Raw genomic sequence first — 19,052 nt, 5'->3', positions numbered from 1 at the left:
TATGGTTTGCTCAACTTTTAAAACTCAAGTATTGCAGCAAGAGAACCGATTAAGTGTTAGAAGCTGAACATTGGGAAGGGAGAGTGAAGACATTGTTCTTAAAATAAAGGTGGCATTAAATCATCCAAGCAATAGCTTACCACATCTCTCCCACTAACTGCTTGTCTAGTATACTCTCTTGCCACTGAGAACCCCTCAGCCCCTCTCCCACAACACGAAGTAGGATATGGTCAAGGATTGCTGGCTGGCTGAGGACACAGTAGTGGAGGGTGTGACCCCAGGACCTGTAGCAAAGACCATGCGCCAGCCCTCAGCTAGGCAGGCTCCATGTCACCTGTCTACCAAGAAAATCTTACAAATACCACATCTTCTTTTAATCGTGAGGGGTTTTTTCCTGCCAAAAAAAAAAAAAAAAAAAAAAAGAGGTTGGTTCTACCAGGCAAGGTGGCTCACACCTATAACCTTAGCTACTCAAGAGGCTGAGATCTGAGTATCGAGGTTCAAAGCCAGCCTGGTCGCTAAAAAACATGAGACTCTCATCTCCAAACCGGAAGTGATGCTGTGGCTCCAGGGATAGAGTGGTAGCCTTTAGCTGTAGAGCTCAGGGACAGCGCACAGGCCCAGAGTTCAGGCCACATGGTGGAGGAGGGGAAGGGGGCAGGTTGGTTCTGAGCTTATTTCTGAGCACACACAATAGTCAGGCCAAGCTCATTTAATGTGTATAGCTTGTTGCTACAGGGCAAAAACTAAAGTGCCTCCTCTGGAGTAAAGCATGATATTCTGCTTTACTCAGACAGACTATATTTTTCCTTTGTTTCTTCTCTAGTGGACTTTTTGTTTGTTGTTGGGCTTGAACTCATGGCCTGGGTGCTATCCCTATGCTCCTTTGCTTAAAGCTAGTGCTGTACCACTGAGCACAGCTCCTATCTTTGGAGGTAAGAATTTCATGGGAAGCGGGGGAGGGGGCAAGGTGTGGTAGAATGTTTGCCCAGCATGCACAAAGACCTGGGTTCAATTCTGGAAGTGGTGCTATGGCTCAAGTGGCAAAGCTTTAGCCTTGAAAAAGCCCAAGGACAGTGTTTAAACCCTTGAGTTCAGTCCCCAGAACTGGCCCCAAAAAAAAAATCTCACAGGGACTTTTCTACCCAGGCTTGCTTTGAACCATGATCCTTAGATCTTACCCTCCTGAGTAGCTAGGATGATAACCGTGAGCCACTGTCGCCCAACTAAACTTTTTTTGTCGGTCATGGGACTTGAACTCAGGGCCTGGGCGTTGTCCCTGAGCTCTTCAGCTCAAGACTACCACCCTACCCCTTGAGCCACAGCACCACTTCCAGTTTTCTGATAATTGGAAATAAGAGTCTCACAGGCTGGCTTTAACTGTGATTCTCAGATCTCAGCCTCCTGAGTAGCTAGGACAGGTGGGAGCCAGCATGCCTGGCTAGACTTATTTTTTTGCCAGCCCCGGGCCTTGAACTCAGGGCCTAGGCACTGCACTTGGGCTTTTTCAAAGCTAGCGCTCTACACTTGAGCCACAGCACCATTTCTGGCTTTTTTTCTATGTATGTGGTATTGAGGAATCAAACCTGGGTCTTCATGCATGCTAGGCAAGCACTCACTCTACCACTAGGCCAGACTCCCAATCCTAGATTTTTTTTTTTAATAAGGTCATTTCTTGTCATTTCAGTTTCCTTGTTCCTTTTCTGCCTTTTTCACCAGTTTACTTCAGTAACCCCAACAGTTCCTGAATTCTTGAAAACACCTCCCCCTACAGACCAGCCTACCACAAGGTCCACAGCTCCTGTCCTCCCCACAAACACTGTGTCCTCTGCAAAGCCTGGCCCTGCCCTGGTGAAGGTAAGTATGAGGTGCAGCCTCACCTGCATGTCCAAGAGTGAGGTGTGTGCTTAGCTGCATGTCCAGTGTCACCCAGGGACTTGCTAGACAGGCCCATGACAACTTATCATCCTGCACATCAGTCAAATGGCACAAGATGAGGCCCGTGGGAACAGACTTCAAGAGTACACCCACCAGTGGTTCCTAGGAAAGCTTCAGATTTGGGTCCATTCCCTACATTTCACTTGATCAGTGTAACTCAGAATGAATCCCAGGGGAAAAGAAAATGCGCCAAGTTCTTCCCATGGTATTTAGAACCTCTTGCTGAAGTATATAGGGCAATGAGGAAAATTGTCATCAATTCATAGTGGGTCAGAGCCGGCACCATCATCCCCAACCCCATCCAGACCATGCAGTGGTGCTGTACAAGCATCCTGTGAGCACAGAATGGTCGCAGCACGCCAAGGCGGGGAACACAGGCCAGCACACATCGGCCGTCGCCAGGGCCCACTCCAGTCAGATGCAGATGCTCTCCCTTCTCTTCTTTTTGAACAGGAAGATCCACAAAGTGATCCTGTCCCTATTGTGTCTGTACACTTAGGTTGTATGTGCCACCTCAACAACCTAGTAATTCCCGGTTCTATTCCTTGTAATTTTCAGGTGACATTATCTTATAAATACTGAAAAGTAGAAAATGAGCTGATAAACTGAAGAGAGAACTCAGGAAAAAGTTGTCTGATTACTAATCATAAGAGGAATAAGTATGTGGTCTCATGCCTCATTGTCCAAGTAAAAGTGTGATATTTTGAAAACTTGTAGATCCGTAAAACTGTTCTTTTCCTCTGTGGGTTTTAAAGCCACACAAATCCCATAAAGAACAGTTCAGGCCAGGATGCCCAGTCTTTCTGGCTCTTGCAGTATGATATTATACTAGGTGCACTGCTTTTTACCTTAGTTCTTCCATTACCCACCACAATCAATCGCCTGGGGTGACTGCTGTGAAAATGTTGTCTTTCTCCCTCAAAAAATAGCAAAGCCATCCGAAGAATCCGAACGATAAACACCGCAGCAAAAAGTGCAAAGATCCTAAGCCACGGGTAAAGAAGTTAAAGTACCACCAGTACATTCCTCCAGACCAGAAGGGGGAGAAGAATGCACCCCAGATGGACTCCAACTACGCCCGGCTGCTCCAGCAGCAGCAGCTTTTCCTGCAGCTGCAGATCCTGAGCCAGCAGCAACAGCAGCACTACAGCTACCAGGCCATCCTGCCTGCGCCCATCAAGTGAGGCCTGGGCCTAGTCCTTGGGCAATGGGCGGGGCTCTGGGATCTGAAGGACCCCTGGTACCGGAAGTCAGGTTTGGTTTTATGTGGGTGCTCAGTGGTTGCTCACTCTCTGCCGTCCAAGCTCACCACTGGAAGTGGCTGTGAGGGTGGCTTTATATGGTAGAGGCCCTTTCATGATTAGTCCTGCAGGAAGGATTCACCTGTTGAGGAGAGGTGGGCAGAAGAGTGGGAGCCCTCCAAGAAAGCAAGCACTTGTGCCGGAATGGTTCAGGAAGCATGTGGAAGGGCGGGAGCCCGGTGGGAGCCCTGGTGGAGAGGATGCATGCCCCTGCAGTGCCTGGGTGCTGGGTAGAGGGGAAAGCAAGATCCCATCTCAACAAAAAAAAAGGGCTGGGCTTGGTGGTTCAAACCTGTCCTCCCAGCCATGAAGGACACAAGACCAGGGACATGGCTGAAGCGGTAGAGCAGCTGCCTAGCCAGTACAATGTGCCAAGTTCAAACCCCAGTACCATGGTACATTGTTTAACTTTACCAAAAATCCTCACAAACTCTGGGGCCCCATAGCACCCACAGCAGTAGAATTTACCCACATCACGTAGTCCGCTGAGTTGTAGAGGGCTTCATTTCATCCGCCTAAGCCAGATTGGACAGTCACAGAAAGCCAAGGAAGCACGCCAGCCCCTAGAACTTCCATCTCCCTTCCCAGCAGCTTCCTTCCTCCTTCCTTTTTCTCTGGATTTGAGTGAGAGATTAGTGACACCTTTAAAGTAACAGAAACGTAAACAGTATTTTGTCAACCAAAGAGGGCGATGTCCCTGTGCTCACAGAGCACAGGCCCATGCAGGACCTGCAAGTGCCATATGCCTGCTGCTAAGCCCCAGGGAAGCACAGTGAGGACAGTAGGACTGACATTTCATCCAAACCTCTAGAAACTCTGTGTCGCTGCCGGAACTTCATCTCTGCCACCCAGCAGTGCCCACGCTGCTAGCTACGAGTGTGGAGGTGGCTCCAATCCTGGTCCCTTCTGTCTCATTTGGCTGCTCTGACTTCCATCAGCACCATAGCAACATAGTACCTAGAGCACAGCCCATGCTCGTGGCACAGGGGGAGGCTCTGCCAGGCTTGCTGTCCTTCTGCTAGGGTGCCCGGCCTCAACAAGCGATTCTCTTGGAATGTAGTCTACACTTTTGACTCGCAATCGATGACCAGGGCCTTTTTCTCTTCATAAGGTAACAAACCGTTAGGAGAAGCAATGCAACCTAGAAACTGTCTAATTATGAACCTCGTTTCTTTTGAAGAAATGACAAAAACAACAACAGTGGGACTTCAGCTTTGAACAGCACCACGCCCAGCACCCCCAGACAGAGTACCTCTGCATCCGGGAGAAAGCCGGGGCCTCTGCCGTCCAGTCTGGACGACCTAAAGGTGATGCCACATAGAGCCTGCTCTCTCCTACCTCCCCAGCACCTAAGCAAACCTGACAGACCTGGGTAGCACTCAGCCCACAGCCCCATTCACTTGCTTTTATTTCCTGTCCTTCCAGGACGCCCATAACAGCTCTCAGATACTGAGCCTGGGCCTTGTGCTGGCACTGTGAAGAGAAGCTGTCATTGGAGGGTCTTTGGTTATTGTTTGTGGATCTCCTGTGCCTCGCTTACCAACTGAGCTTTTCTGTAGGTGTGTGTGTGGAGGGAAACAGCTCAGAGGCCTCAGTGGCCATGGTTGCAGGCTGGGGACACAGCCCCATTGGCAAGAGCTGGACAGCAGCCTGTGGCTGTGCCAGAACCTTGTAAACCAAGAACCTGTTTTGTTTGTGTCACCAGGTGTCAGAACTGAAGACAGAACTGAAATTAAGGGGACTGCCAGTGTCAGGCACCAAACCAGATCTCATTGAGCGCCTGAAGCCCTTCCAGGAGGCGAGCAGCGGCCTGGCTGCGGGCAGCATTGTGGCTGTGTCCTCGGCTGCTATCGTCACCAGCAATCCGGAGGTCACCGTGACCCTGCCCGTCACAACACTGCCCAGTGCAGGGGCGGGCCCTGTCCCTGCTTTCAAGGCAGAGCTGCCACCTGCTGTGCCCAGCAACCCCACCCCGGCGGACAATGCACATTCCCCTCTGCCCATCTCCCCCTCGCCCTCCGAGCAGTCCAGCCTCAGCACCGACGACGCAGCCATGGCCGACACGCTGACCGAGATCATGACCATGATGTCGCCCTCGCAGTTCCTGTGCTCCTCTCCCCTGAGAGTGGCCAACCATGAGGACAGCCTGAGCCCCACCAGCAGCACTCTTTCCACGCTGGAGCTGGACGCTGCCGAGAAGGACCGCAAGCTGCAAGAGAAGGAGAAGCAGATCGAAGAGCTGAAGAGGAAACTGGAGCAGGAGCAGAAGCTCGTGGAGGTTCTCAAAATGCAGCTGGAGGTTGAAAAGCGAGGGCAGCAGCAGCGGCCACCCGAGCCCCAGCCTGGCACAGCCCCGCATCCCGTCCGCGTGTCAGACCCGAATCAGGGCAGCACGGCTCCCGCCATCAAGGACGAGGCCTCACTCCCTGACTGTTCCAGCCCTCGGCAGCCCGGCCCAGTGGCCAGCCACTCCGTAAGCCAGCCCATCTCCACGGGCGGCCAGACCCTCGTTGCCAAAAAGGCCGTGGTCATCAAGCAGGAGGTCCCCGTGGCCCCGGCGGAGCAGCAGGGCATCGTCTCGCAGTTCTACGTGAGCCCCCAGGGACAGCCACCCGCCACTGTCACCCAGCCACAAGCTGTACTCACCACGCAGACGGCCCAGCTCCTGCTCCCTGTATCCATCCAGGGCTCGGCCGTCACCTCTGTGCAGCTCCCGGTGGGCACCCTCAAGCTCCAGGTGGGACACGGGTTACCCCCCCTCCCCAGCCTTGCCAGAGGCACCCGCAGTGGACCTCACCACTGACAGGAAAACCAGTGTTCACAAGTGGAAGGCTAGCCCTGTTTTCATGGAGGGAACACATACTTTTTCTATCTCCACTGTTTCCCCTTCATGTGCAGTGTCAGGAGTGGAGACTCTTTTAAAAGATGAGTGGCCACCCATTAGCACAGGCCCTAACCTCCAGTTCTCCTGTCCCCAAAGGGTCCCACTGTTAGAGCCTGTTCCTGGTTAAGGACCTTTAAACCCAGGTCTTATGACTCCAGATCTGTTCCTGGAAGGTACTGATAATGTGGAGCTGCCTTACCCACAGCCCTGGGGGGGCGGGTGCTTCACTGGAGCTTCCAGGCCCTTCAGTTGTCCACGTATCATCTTGTACCTCTTGTCTGTTTCTGTGTAGTACCACTGGGTAAATTTTAGCCACATGTGGACCCTAAGTCACAGCAGACCATTTAGACCAGTGCTTCTTGGCCTTGATACCTGTAACAACAGACAGGAACCATCTTGAAGCCCTTGGCATATGCAAAAAGTCTTAACACATTTGTCTGTAGATCATCTGTGAATTCAAAGTCTATTCAATCTGTATGTGTGCACGTGCAAATGTGCCAGTTCTGGTGACTGAACTTAGAGGCTGGCCACTCTTCCCTTTGCTTTTCCACTCAGGGGTGGTACTTTACCACTTGAAACACAGCTCCACTTCTGGCTTTTGCTGGCTAAAGATGAAACTTTTTCTTTGAACTTTGATCCTCAGATCTCAGCCTCCCAAGTAACTGGGATCACAGATAGGAGACATCAGTATCAGTATCTGTTTCCGTATGATTCCTTTAAGAAATATGTATGACTCTGGCCTAGTGCCAGAGTACTTGCCTAGCATGCACGAAACTCTGGGTGTAATTCCTAGGTACCACATACACAGAAAAAGCCAGAAGTGGTGCTGGTGTGGCTCAAGTGGTAGAGCTCTAGCCTTGAGAAAGTCCAAGGACAGTGCTAAGGCCCCGAGGCCAAGCTCCAGGACTGGCAAAAAAAAACAAAAGTACAAAGTGGAGCTGCAGGACAATGGCAGAGCACAGCCTGGTGTGTGAGAGGAGAGGCCCTGGTTCACAGCCCAGCACCAAAAACATAAGAGTTTCTGGGCTGGGAGTTTGGCCTAGTGGTATAGTGCTTGCCTAGCCTACATGAAGACCTGGGTTTGATTCCTCAGTACCACAATGCTCATGCCCTGAGCCCAAGCCCAGGACTAGCCAAAAAAAGAAAAAAAAAAGAAAAGAAAAAATGGATTTCACCTGATTTTTAAATACTAAGTAACATCTACATGTGTGGATCAAAACATGGCATCCCATTAATAGTTATTATGTCTACATATCAAAAGAATGGTTCAGAATCAGTTCTATACAGATGAACTGACAATCTATAAATGCGGTATCTCATTTCATTTTAAATATGATTGGCAATTAAATTCTTGATTCCAGATGGGCACAGTGGCTTACGCCTGTAGTCCTAGCTACTCAGGAGGATGAGATCTGAGGATTGCAGTCCAAAGCCAGCTCAGGCACTAAAGACCCTGAGAAAACCGGAAATGGCACTGTGACTCAAGGAACAGAGCAGTGACCTGGAGCTGAAGAGCTCAGGAACAACGGTCAGGCCTACGACCAACCGAAACAAATGAAAAAAACAACAAAAAAAAAATCTTGGTTCCAATTTTACTCCCTTTGATTTTCCCTTGATTTCTGTTTACTTCCTAGACCCCACAGCAAGCAGGGATCCAGCCTCAGATACCAGCTGCTGCCTTGTCCTCTGGACTGGCCCCTGCCAGGCCCCAGAAGCAAGATGCTTTCCCACAGCATGTGCTCGGCCAGCCTCAGGTCAGTGAGGTCCGGGGTGCTGCCCAGGGCACAGCTACTCCTCCTCCTGGAGGAGGCCTGGGCTCAGGAAGCGCCCACAGGCTCCCGTCCCGCCATCGAACGAGCCTTAGGTTAGAGGCTACTGGGCTACACAGCGTCCAATTCTCTGGGATTGAGGGGCTCTTTAGTGCTAAAGACAGCCTGACAGTTAACTCTCTTCTCCAAGTACATTTTAGAAGTGCTTTTTAAATTTGCTGCTTTAAAAAAACATTTCTTTGTGAATTAAATCTGCTGTTCCCTGGGAACAGAAAAGATACTTGCTGTTTTTATCTCAGGCTCTTTCTCTTTTTCTCATACATACACACACGTGTGTATATAAAGAGTTTGCCATCTACTAAGAACCAAGAGAGCACGGTGAGATGGTTCCTACCTCTAATCTCAGCACACAGGTTGAAGCAAAAGCATTAGACTTAAGCCAGCCTCGGCTATATGGCATAACCCTGGACTCCAGAAGAAAAAGCCTGATGGCTCAGATTTGTAAGCCTAGCTACTCAGAAGTCTGAGATCTGAAGATGGCAGTTCAAAGCCAGTCCAGGCAGGAAAGTCCATGAGATGATTATCTCCAGTTAACCACAGAAAATTGAAAGTGGAGCTGTGGCTCTAAATGGTAGAGTATTAGCCTTGAACCAAATTGCCCAGGGACAGTAGCCAGGCCCACAACTGACAAAAAAAAAAATCCTTTTTTTTTCTGCCTGGACTTTGCCACAACTCAGACGCTTGGCCTCATGCAAAATTCATTGTCGGATTTTCAGTTTTCTCCTGTGTACAAGCCTGTACTCCAATTCTGAGTCTGGCTGTCAGGCTCTCTTTATCCAGTAGGTGGCGTTCTTTGTGCTTCTCCTTGCCGGAAGAATCCTAAGGCCTGCGGTTTAAACAGCTGCTCCACTTTTAAACCTAGCCCTTTACTGCACTAAAACTGGCTTGTCTTCATTGGAACAAAAGACGGGATGATGGAGAAACACTTGTGCATTCCAGGTTTTCACAGCCTCAGCACCCACTGCGATCCTCCCCTATCAGAGACAGCCTGCCCCAGCAATCCCCACAGCTCCGCAGCCCTTCATCACTAAGGCTTCCAACAGTGCACTTCCAGCCAGAGCCACCCCACTCGCTCCTCCGCAGAATGGGCCCAGAGTCACCCCGCTTCCTTCCCTGCAGAATGGGCCCAGCGTGCCCAGCAAGGTAACCTTGGTGGCTACAGGCCACAGCGCATGTTGGGTGGACAAGCTGATGGTGGACACAGTACATGCTGGGTAGTAACCTGGCCACAGGTGCAGTGTATGCTGGGTGGGTGAGCTGACCACAGGCGCAGTGCATGCTGGATTCCCTCAGTGCTCCCAGTGTATGGTGTCAGCCATGGAGAGCCTACAGTGATGCTCATGGGGTGAAATGGCCACTTGACCCACAACCTTGTGCTCTGGGTGAGCTGGCAGGCTGACATCCTCTTCTTGGTTTGCACAGCCTAGCTCACCCCCTCCAGCCCAGCAGTTTGTGGTCCAGCACTCTCTGTTCGGGACCCCTGTCACCAAGACGAAAGACCCGCCCCGCTACGAGGAGGCCATCAAGCAGACTCGCAGCGCGGCCCCGGCCCTGCCAGAGGTGAGTAGGGCTGCCACAGCGCCCGGCCGTGCCACCTGACTCCCGCACAGCCTGCGCCGAGGCTGTTCCCAAAGCCAGCTTGTCTCTAGAAACACCACAGTTATGCCTGGGAACTTTACCTATGAACTAGCTGTGTAAAATTGCAATTACATTTATCGTGAAGAATCCCAGACACATTTGTAAACCTGCACACCCTTCGTTCCTGCCCATTCACTGTGCTTCTGCGGCACACTTAGTTGGGCCTCATGCTTCACTTTGGTCCCTCATCTCTTCCTATCTACCCCCCCCCTTTAAAAAAAATTACTTGTGATATCCTTAAATGGTGCTATTTTATCTAGGATGGCAATTTTCCTGTGTTTACTCTTGTCTTCTGAGAGCCTCAGTTTTAAAGCCACCATTTGCCAGGCCATCGGCAAGGGCTGTACACCTCCAATCCACTTGGCCCTGGCAGTTTCCACCCAGCAGGCCAGGCCCCCACCACTCTCCAGACCTCACTACACTAGTGACAGTGTAACCTCGGGAGCCACCATCTCCTCTGAGCCCTCCTTGAGCCACGGCTCTCCCAATGCAGGGCATGGTGGAGTGTGCCAGTCCACAGCTGTATGCAGCCAGCGGGAGCCCAACAGCGGCAGCGCGCTCACCCACCACCCGGGGCGCCTCCTGACATCCCGCTTCTCTTAGCCTCCCCCTTAACTTCCTTTGTGAGGAAGGCCCACATCTTCCTAGAGGATGCTGGGAGCAGCCCTGCTGGCATGGATCCTCAGTGGGTCCCGGCAGGACTGGCCCTTGAGTCATGGCAGACAGCATGGCATCTGGCTGCTGTGCCACCCACTGTCTAGGCAGTGCCTACCACCTCAGACATAGTTGGAGTCACGGCCCACCCACGCCATCCCTAAGCTCCACAGACCTGCCACGGAGGGCTTGGGGCCATCAGTGTAGCGACAGATGGCCAACGTGCTACACAGTCCTACTTTAGACACAGACACGGGCTGAGGGTGGATGCTTAGACACACAGACCATCTGCAGTTGGCAAGAATCAAGCATTTCACCAAAGAAATAGATGGCAGAGAAGCACATGGGATGATGCCCAGTCATTTAGTCCTCAGGAGATAAACTGCTGACTTCACTACATGCATCCTGTCTGTCCACAAACATCCAGCATTTCAGAACCAGCCACATGAACGTGAGCACCGAGAGATCTCCCACTGCTGAGGGGAATATAAAAGTTATGATTGGCCTGGTACTGGTGGCTTACACCTGTGATCCCAGGCTGAGATCTGTTGTTATTAAGGAGTAGACATGGAACCATGAAATTTCTCTAGAAGGTCAGCTAATCAAAAAAAGAGTTGCAGGTCTATCCACTTAGTATCTAGTCACTCCAGAAAAGAAAGCATATGTTTATGTCAAGACTTGCCCCACGGAAACCCAAGTGTCCAACAACAGGTGAATGATCAAGTCCAGCATTTCCACCCAGTGCAAGACTACTTGGCAATAAAAAGGAAAGAACTGGGGGCCGGGAGTTTGGCCTAGTGGTAGAGTGCTTGCCTAGCATGCATGAAAACCCGGGTTCAGTTCCTCAGTATCACATGCATAGAAAAAGCCGGTAAGTGCTGTAGCTCAAGTGGTAGGATTCTAGAGTGCTAGCCTTGAGCAAAAGACGCTCAGTAACAGAGCCCAGGCCATGAATTCAAGCTCGAGGTCTTGGGTGGGGGTAGGAAGGGGGAAGAAAAAAAAAAGCTATTCCTAAAGTATACGGTGTGGGTAAAATATCAAAGTAAGTACACTGAGTAAGAGCATCTAATTCCTCTCACCTCTGCCACAAAGAGAGGACGCACTGTGAATCCATTTCCCTAACACAGACCTGTGTGCAGAGGGCTGCTCAGTAGCCCGGGGGGAAGGACAGCCCAGGCTGCCAGCTGCCGGATCCCATCTGAACCAGTCAAACCTGGGAGCACTGGCCTGCACCTGCTTGTCCCAGCTCTGTGGGAAGAATAAATAGAATCATAGCTCAGACCAGCGAAAAATCAGGACCCTACTTGAAAAATGATACAAACAAAATGAGGTAGGAATGTGGCACCTGCCTGGCAAGTGTGAGGTCCCGAGTTAAACACCAGTACTGCCCAAAAGAAAACCTACGTGGTGGAAGAAAATAGGCCGGTGAGCAAAGTGTTACAGAAGGCACAGAGACCAGAGCAGGGGGTTACAGACACATTCATTCTCCCAAATCATGTAGTGTCAGAACATTAAGTGGTATCACATTAAAAGCACATTCTTCTTTGGGAGGTGAAAGTCAAAGCTGGCAAAGCATGCCCAGCATAACGTTGATCTGTTGATGCATGGGTGTTTACCCCAGTGAGTGAAGGCACTCTTAAAGTGCTAGACACCTTTGAGAAAGAAGCTCCGTGACAGGAAATAAGGGAGCGTGGAGGTGTATTGACTTTTCACTCTGCTCTTGGCTCACCGACACTGCTGTGACACTGGGCTCATTCTCAGGTGGCCTCCGTGGTTTCCAGAATAGCACATGCTGTGAGCTGCTCCCTGAGGCCTAGCCACCAGCACTGGCCCACACAGGCGGCTCACGCTGCATTCTCCTTCCCTGCAGATTTCCACTGCGCACAGCCAGCAGATGGACGACCTCTTCGACATCCTCATCAAGAGTGGAGGTAGGTAACGTCACGCAGGACCCCACAGGGACACCACTGCACACTGGGAAACTTGTTTTTCAGTCTGTTTCATTTAATACCCCTTGCTGCCGAAGGAAAGAAAGTAGGGATGAGTGCTCCAACAGTAACTGGACAGCTGGGTATGCACAGACATACGCAGGATGGAAAGGAAAGACCATCTCCCAGCCATGGAGTAGAGGCGGGTTGTAGTTCTGGGTGTGTGTGTCGGAGTTATTGCACTGAGCTGGCCGCCTCACAGAGCTGCTCTAGTCCCCGGACAGCAGGTCCCCAAGACTCGGGTTTATAGCGCATAGTCTTTAAGAAGAGGTAGCAACCACAAAATCAGAAAAAAATATAAACAAGGGTAGCTTTGCCTTGGCTTACATAGCCTTCAAAAGGAAGTGTCACAGCTAGTTCAAAATTCAAGGGCTCTGATTATAGCTCAGTGGTAGAGCACTTGCCTCGCATGTATAAGGCCCTGAGTTCAGTCTCCAACACCACAAATAAAGAAAAAGAGAAAACAATGAACAAACCAAAGTTATGTGCTCTTTCAAAGTACTTTTAAATGACCCTGATGAAAGGAGTTTTGACATTTTCAGTTGTGATGAAATGTCTCCATTGGTGCCACCAGGCACTTTTCACAGCAAGCTTCATGTTCACCAGAGAGCTCTAACGTGACTGCGAGCAGAGACGTGCGAACTGTGGATTTTGCTAAGAACTCTGTTGGCCTTGCAAAATAACATAAGTTCATGGTCTATCTCAACTATAGACTTTTTTTTGCCAGTCCTGGGGTTTGAACTCAGGGCCTGGGCACTGTCCTTGGACACTTTGCTCAAGGCTAGCACTCTGCCACTTGAGCCACAGTGCTACTTTGGCTTTTTCTGTGTAGGTGGTTCCAGAGAATTGAACCCAAGAGGCATTCCATGGTCCAATGTGAGAGTTCCAAAGTAAAATGTATGGGCTCACACCTGTCATCCTATCTACTCAGGAGGCTGAGATCTGAGGATCAGGGTTCAAAGACACCCCAAACAATTACCCACTCAAAAACCCGAAGTGGCACTGTGACTCAGAGTGGTAGAATACTAGCTTTGAGCAAAAGAGCTCAGGGACAGCACCCAAGCCCTGAGTTTCAACCCTCATGTTGAGCCAGGAAAAAAGTAGACATATGTCAAGTCCTCATGAATTTATACAAATTCAGAAAATGAACCTGGAAACAAGCAAGTGGGTGACCCACCGTCTCTTCTTTAGCTTTTGATACTTTACAAAGGTGGGTTACACTGTGGTGTGTTCATACTTCCATGTTATGTATCCACTGGTGCCCTCATCTTCCTCCCCGCCCCATCACCCTCCTCTGTTCTCATGACTTTTTTTGAAATCTAAATTCTGCGCATAAGAGAAAATGTGATTTCTTTCTAATTCTGACTGGTTTCGTCTTGCATCCTGATCTTCCGTTCCATCCATTTGTCAGCACACATCTTTTCATTCTTTGTGCAGAAGACCCCCACGTGTCCCTGCGCTTGTTTTCTTTATCCATTCCTCAGCCTCAGTCCTTTGTTCTAACACAGATGTGAGAAGGAATCAAAATAGTAAGTCAGCCAGTAGTAAGTGTGTATGCTAATCCTGTCCATCACTTTACACAGAGATCTCCCTCCCTATAAAAGAGGAGCCCTCCCCCATCTCCAAAATGAGACCAGTGACAGCCAGCATCACCACCATGCCAGTCAACACCGTGGTGTCCCGGCCGCCGCCCCAAGTCCAGATGGCACCCCCTGTAGCCTTAGAGCCTCTGAGCAGTCTCTCTGCCAGCCTGGAGAACCAGCTAGAAGCCTTTCTGGATGGAACCTTGCCTCCAGCTGGCGATATCACGCCCCTGCAGAGTGGGGGTGAAGACAGAGAGACCTTCTGCCTGATCGAGGACCTGCAGGCGGATCTGCTGAGCCAGCCCGGCATGCTCGAGCACTCTCCCGCCCCCATGGAGACCACCGACGCCCCCTTCACCGTTGGCACCCCCTGCCTGTCTCTCGACCTCTCAGACTCCAACTTGGACAGCATGGAGTGGCTGGACATCACCCTGCCCAGCTCGTCCTCAGGCCTCACCCCCCTCAGCACCACTGCCCCCAGCATGTTCTCCGCCGAGTTCCTGGACCCCCAGGACCTGCCGCTGCCCTGGGACTAAGGCATTGCCACTCACAGAGTGAGAGGCTCAGAGCTTGGAGAGGATTCCCCGAAGTTGGGTGTTAAGAGACAGAGCCATCGTTGCATTGTTGCAATTAAATTAAAATGCATTGTCACAGAAGCACACAGCTGGAAGGTGCGAGGGGAAATGTGTGGTTGCACCCACACTTCAGCTGATTTCTCCAATTGAACACAGACAGCACGGGGTGTGGAGGCTCCGAGCACTCACACTTCAGGAGTCTCTTGTCTAAGTCCCTTAGGCACACACACAGGCAGGTGAGGGATGCAGAAATGACCCTAGGTTCCCCGTATCAACTCCATGCTGCCGTGTGTGTGCCCTTCGCAGCCCAGGCTGCCCCGGGAGGCGGGGGCCTGCACGCTTCCTAGAGCCGCCGACCCAAGCCCGGCCAGCCGAGCGCGCTGCCAGCCCAGGACTCTCCGTTCCACTCAAACCCATGTTGCTGGTTTTTTCGTGTTGTATAGTTTACTTTGTAAGTTTTGGAATCTCATTTTTAGATTTCCAAATTTAGATGCTATAAAAGTACTGATGTCAAACAATCCAGTGGAAAAGGCCCAGGTATACTGACAACCCAGAAAGTTGTGTGAGCAGCGATCAAGGGCGATGCACTGCGGTCCCGTCCTGCCGGAGTGGAGCCGAACCGTTGCCTATTTAAAGAGTTGCTGGGTAACTTTCAGGTAACCAGACCCATCTCAACCTGCCAGGCGGCAGGCAGGCAGGCAGGCAGGCAGGCGAGCGTCACCTGTCACAGCCAGGGCGCTGCTGAGAGTTTGGGTGCCTCGGTCCTCACCCCTCAGTCTCGTAACTGGATGTCCCACCAGAGACCCCGTCCCCTCAAGCCCAGACTGAAAAACTGGAGGTGTTTTCACAGAGAAAAAGCTACCATGTCTGTCATTTCTTGAGAATTTTTTCAATGCCAAATATCACGGATTCCCAAACTTCTTTCAGCCTTGTCATTTGCACAGATGCAGAATGTAAGTAACAAGTGGAGAGTGGGGGTGTTTTTCTGGTGGTTGTGGCCCCACACTTGCTCCTGGTCCCCCACGTGGCCGGCCCATGGCTGGAATGAATTTGAGTCGTTCTCAGCTTGTGTTCTGTCTAAAAGACATCTTTAAGTTTCTGGTGGCTGAAAACCTTGCTCTGTGTAACAGTATGGGCGCCGCAGCGCGGTGGCCAGGCAGTGACCGCAAACGTGGCCCTGGACGCTGTGCGGCTTCCTCCCTGTGGCTGGCATGGCCTCCATCACTCCCAGCCCTGGCGGGAGCACGATCACCCCCTTCTTACCAGGCTCCGCCGAGGGACGCTGCTCTCCATATCACCAAGAGCAGAGCCGGGCGGTGAAGATGCCAGCCCATCCTGCTGCCCAGCCGTGACCCCCGGGACACCCCCGAGCCACACCCGCACGCGCAGCCCTTCCACCTGGGGCCCACTGGGTTCAAACTTGGTGGCTGGGCCAGGACCCCGCCTGGGGAGAGAAGGGCAAGAATTGCGCTACGGTGCCGTCCGCAAGGTCCTGGAAACCGGTGGCCGCCCTGGCCCACTTCTTGGGCTTTCCTGAAATGTGCACCTACTGTACAGGACCTGCCACACACGCACCCGCCTCCCAGCCTGGGGACTTTTCTCTCAGAGACTGTGTGGCCCTGGGCCCTGCTGGCCTGAGACGGCGAAGCCGCGGCCACAGGAGAACCACGCAGCGAGTCCCCTCCTGCCTCCACGCTGACTCGGGCCCGACCACCCACGCCGCACCTGGGCAGCTGTCCCGAGGCGGGCAGTCCCCCGCCAGCCTCGACGAGGCTGGTGTGTGAGGGGAGCCCTTCTCCGTGCCTGCCCCTTCCACCATGGCTGGCCAGAAGCTACCAGTCCACCAGGAGTTTGGGACACATCCGGGGATGGAAGAAACCCATAGGGCAGCGCTGGCAGTGGACATGTCCAAGCTCGAACACCCCTGCTCGGGAGAACACAACACTAACTGGAAGGTCAGGGCCACCAAGGTGCGCAGCTCACAGCACCCCGCGCCCGGAGAGACCCCAGCTCATTTCAGCCAGAACTGGAAAGGACCCGTCGTCATTCTTACTTCCGGACTCACACCCTCTCCCCGGGCTCAGGCAGCACTCTTTCTGGCGACATTTTCATCTGTACAGTGACAATCCCTGTACCCCCGCAGGCCCTCCCCCACGTCCCGCCCGTAATTCACAAAGCTGAACATGTTTACAAAAGCGCTGTCCTCCGCGCCGCCACCGCACCCAGCCAGGACGAGAAGGTGTCACCGCTCTAGATGGCAGGGTGGCCATCTCAGACCCGCCAGGTGCTGTCCAGATGAGGTTTGATGGCACTGGAGAGGCTGGCATAGCCGCAGCGTGTGGCCGAACTCTATGCCAACAGCCAGACAAAGCTTTAACAAAGCGTAGAGCCACCAAACCCAAGCATTACCTCTGCGCCCTGTGCCACATGGCCAGGAGAGACGCTCATTAGGGTCTACCAAAAGTACTTGACTCGAGCAACCAGTAGTAATGCAAATTGCTTCAGCGGAACCAAAGGCGTTGCCAAGTATTTGCCAAAAGGAGGCACTTTGTATCTACAATCTGAGACGAATGAGATCTTAAAAAATAAAATAAAATCAGTCCAAAAAAAGGTATTACCCACATACGGTGAGGATTTCCACAAGATGTAGATATTTCTCTTCCCAGTTCATGTGCAGTGTGTCGGGTTCTGTTGGGTGAAGAAGAAGACACATTCGACAGCAGTGCAGTTCTCCTTTCTGGGTATACCAAGATTGGCGTTCTTTCCTTGCTTGCAGTAGAAATGCAGTGTGACAGGCATTTCCTTGTTCTCATTGTCACATAATGTCTTAGCATCTCACTTCATGAAAAAAGGGAGAAAGTATTCATCCGCAGAGCCCTGTTCACGGAATAAACTAGTCAGTGGCAATCCGGGTCCATTCATGTATTGCCTTGTGTTGGTTTTTGTTGTTGTTGCTTTGTGCCTGTCCTGGGGCTTGAACTCAGGGCCTGAGCACTGTCTCTGAGCTTTTTTGCTCAAGGCTGGCATTCTACCACTTGAGCCACAGCTCCGCTTCCAGCCTTTTCCGTAATTAATTGGAGATGAGTGTTACGAATTTTCCTGCTTGGGCTAGCTTCAAACTGTGATCCTCAGATCTCAGCTTCCTGAGTGGCTGGGATGACAGACGTGAGCCACCGGCGCCCGGCTTGCCTTGTGTTGTTTTTTAAAAAAGAAAAACCATGATGCCTTTGTGCGTGCTGTTTGCGCCCTGAGATGAGTCCCCTGTCATGTTTGATGCCATACATTTTGCACATGTACTGTACATAGGTTCTGCATACTGTATTTTTATATGTGTGCACATTTATCATCAGATCTTTTGTACATAGGTAGCGGTATCGTAGCTGGTCGGGAAATGTTTGATATCTCAGCGATTTTGCATTTTTGTGTCTCAAATAAAAGAAACCATTTTGACAAGCTGTGATTTTTGCAACGCAGAGAACAGATCCTGCCTGTGGGTTGGTGGGGCCGATGATGACCGATGGGGACTGCCATGCCCTCCCATGCTCACACATGTGTGAATACACATATAACTACCACCAGCACACTCTCAGCAGGCCTTCCAGTTGTTCACTACATCCATAGTTGCAGTGGTAGAAATGGCAGCAGGGGCCCTTGGGCTCCTCAGGAACGCTTTGTGTGTAGGAGCCGCTGGAGTCTGTGCTCGGGACCACTCAGGACCCGAGGCTTTCAGCACTAGGAAATCACAGATTGGGCCAGGCATCTGAAACCCTAGAACCAGACCAGTGGTCTTGGTCCAGCCAGGCTGCCCTCGGAGTGCCTGACACAGGGTCAGTTGTCCATGAGGGCAGCATCCCCTTCCAGGGTGTGCTGTTTCTTCCTCCCCGCCCTGACACTGGAGGGCCTCCTTGAAGCCCTCCTTCAAGTGATCGCCATCTCCCGTAGACTCGGAGACTGACAACGCAGCACTGGTTCCCATGCTCTGCGGGACTCACTGATAGAGGGCTTAGTAGACACTTGTCCATCACAGACGGTAAAACCGCACGGTGGAGGCCAGTGCGTTAACCCAAGCCAGGGGTCCAAGCCTGGGTCACCTTACATGAGACTGACGGGGCCGTGCAAACCACTTGTGATGAAGGAGCCTTTTATCCAAAGGCCTCCGAAGCCATGCACAAGCTCCACAGTGACCGCCAATGTTGGGGTGCATGTTTATAATTAAAGAACTAGCTGGCTCATGCCTGTAATCAAGGTACTCAAGAGGCTGAGATCTAGTAGACCAAGGTTCAAAGCCAACCAGAGCAGAAAAGTCCTCAGAACTCCATCTTCAAAATAGCCAGCAAAAAGCTGGGCCGACCTGGGCACTGGTGGCTCACACCTGTAATCCTAGCTACTCAGGAGGCTGAGTCAGGATCATGGGTTCGAAGCCAGCCCAAGCAGAAAAATCCCAGTGAGACTCTTCAATAAACCACTCAAAAGCCAGAAGTGGCATTGTGGTCCAAGTGGTAGAGCACTAGCCTTGAAAACAAGCTCAGGGTCAGTACCCAGATCCTGAGTTCAAGCCTCACAGCTAACCAAAAAAATAATCTAGCAAAGTTAAAAATGCAGGGACTTGATAACTCCACAATTCTGTCCTTGAGAGCCTGGGAAGTAGAGTGGAGGACTGAA

The 19,052-nt window shown here is 51.6% G+C and overlaps 1 protein-coding gene across 4 annotated transcripts in view; it reads left to right on the top strand.

The window, feature by feature from the left end:
• Mrtfb (myocardin related transcription factor B) overlaps nucleotides 1–15,844 on the top strand; it is a 66,863-nt gene extending 51,019 nt beyond the window's left edge. For all 4 annotated transcript variants that reach the window (XM_090324669.1, XM_090324668.1, XM_090324671.1 and 1 more), the window contains 9 exons: nucleotides 1,720–1,857; nucleotides 2,868–3,118; nucleotides 4,420–4,546; nucleotides 4,945–5,976; nucleotides 7,758–7,877; nucleotides 8,892–9,095; nucleotides 9,375–9,512; nucleotides 12,115–12,175; nucleotides 13,816–15,844. In XM_090324669.1, coding sequence (XP_090180795.1) covers nucleotides 1,720–1,857; nucleotides 2,868–3,118; nucleotides 4,420–4,546; nucleotides 4,945–5,976; nucleotides 7,758–7,877; nucleotides 8,892–9,095; nucleotides 9,375–9,512; nucleotides 12,115–12,175; nucleotides 13,816–14,351 — 2,607 coding nt within the window. In that variant the 3' untranslated portion in view covers nucleotides 14,352–15,844. The remainder of the gene's footprint in view (nucleotides 1–1,719; nucleotides 1,858–2,867; nucleotides 3,119–4,419; nucleotides 4,547–4,944; nucleotides 5,977–7,757; nucleotides 7,878–8,891; nucleotides 9,096–9,374; nucleotides 9,513–12,114; nucleotides 12,176–13,815) is intronic.
• The last annotated feature ends 3,208 nt before the right edge of the window (nucleotides 15,845–19,052 follow it).

Source organism: Megascapheus bottae, chromosome 36, assembly GCF_031878675.1.
Source record: "Megascapheus bottae isolate mThoBot1 chromosome 36, mThoBot2.hap1, whole genome shotgun sequence".
NCBI classification, from domain to species: domain Eukaryota; kingdom Metazoa; phylum Chordata; class Mammalia; order Rodentia; family Geomyidae; genus Megascapheus; species Megascapheus bottae.
This window is presented reverse-complemented; position numbering and strand designations above follow the sequence as displayed.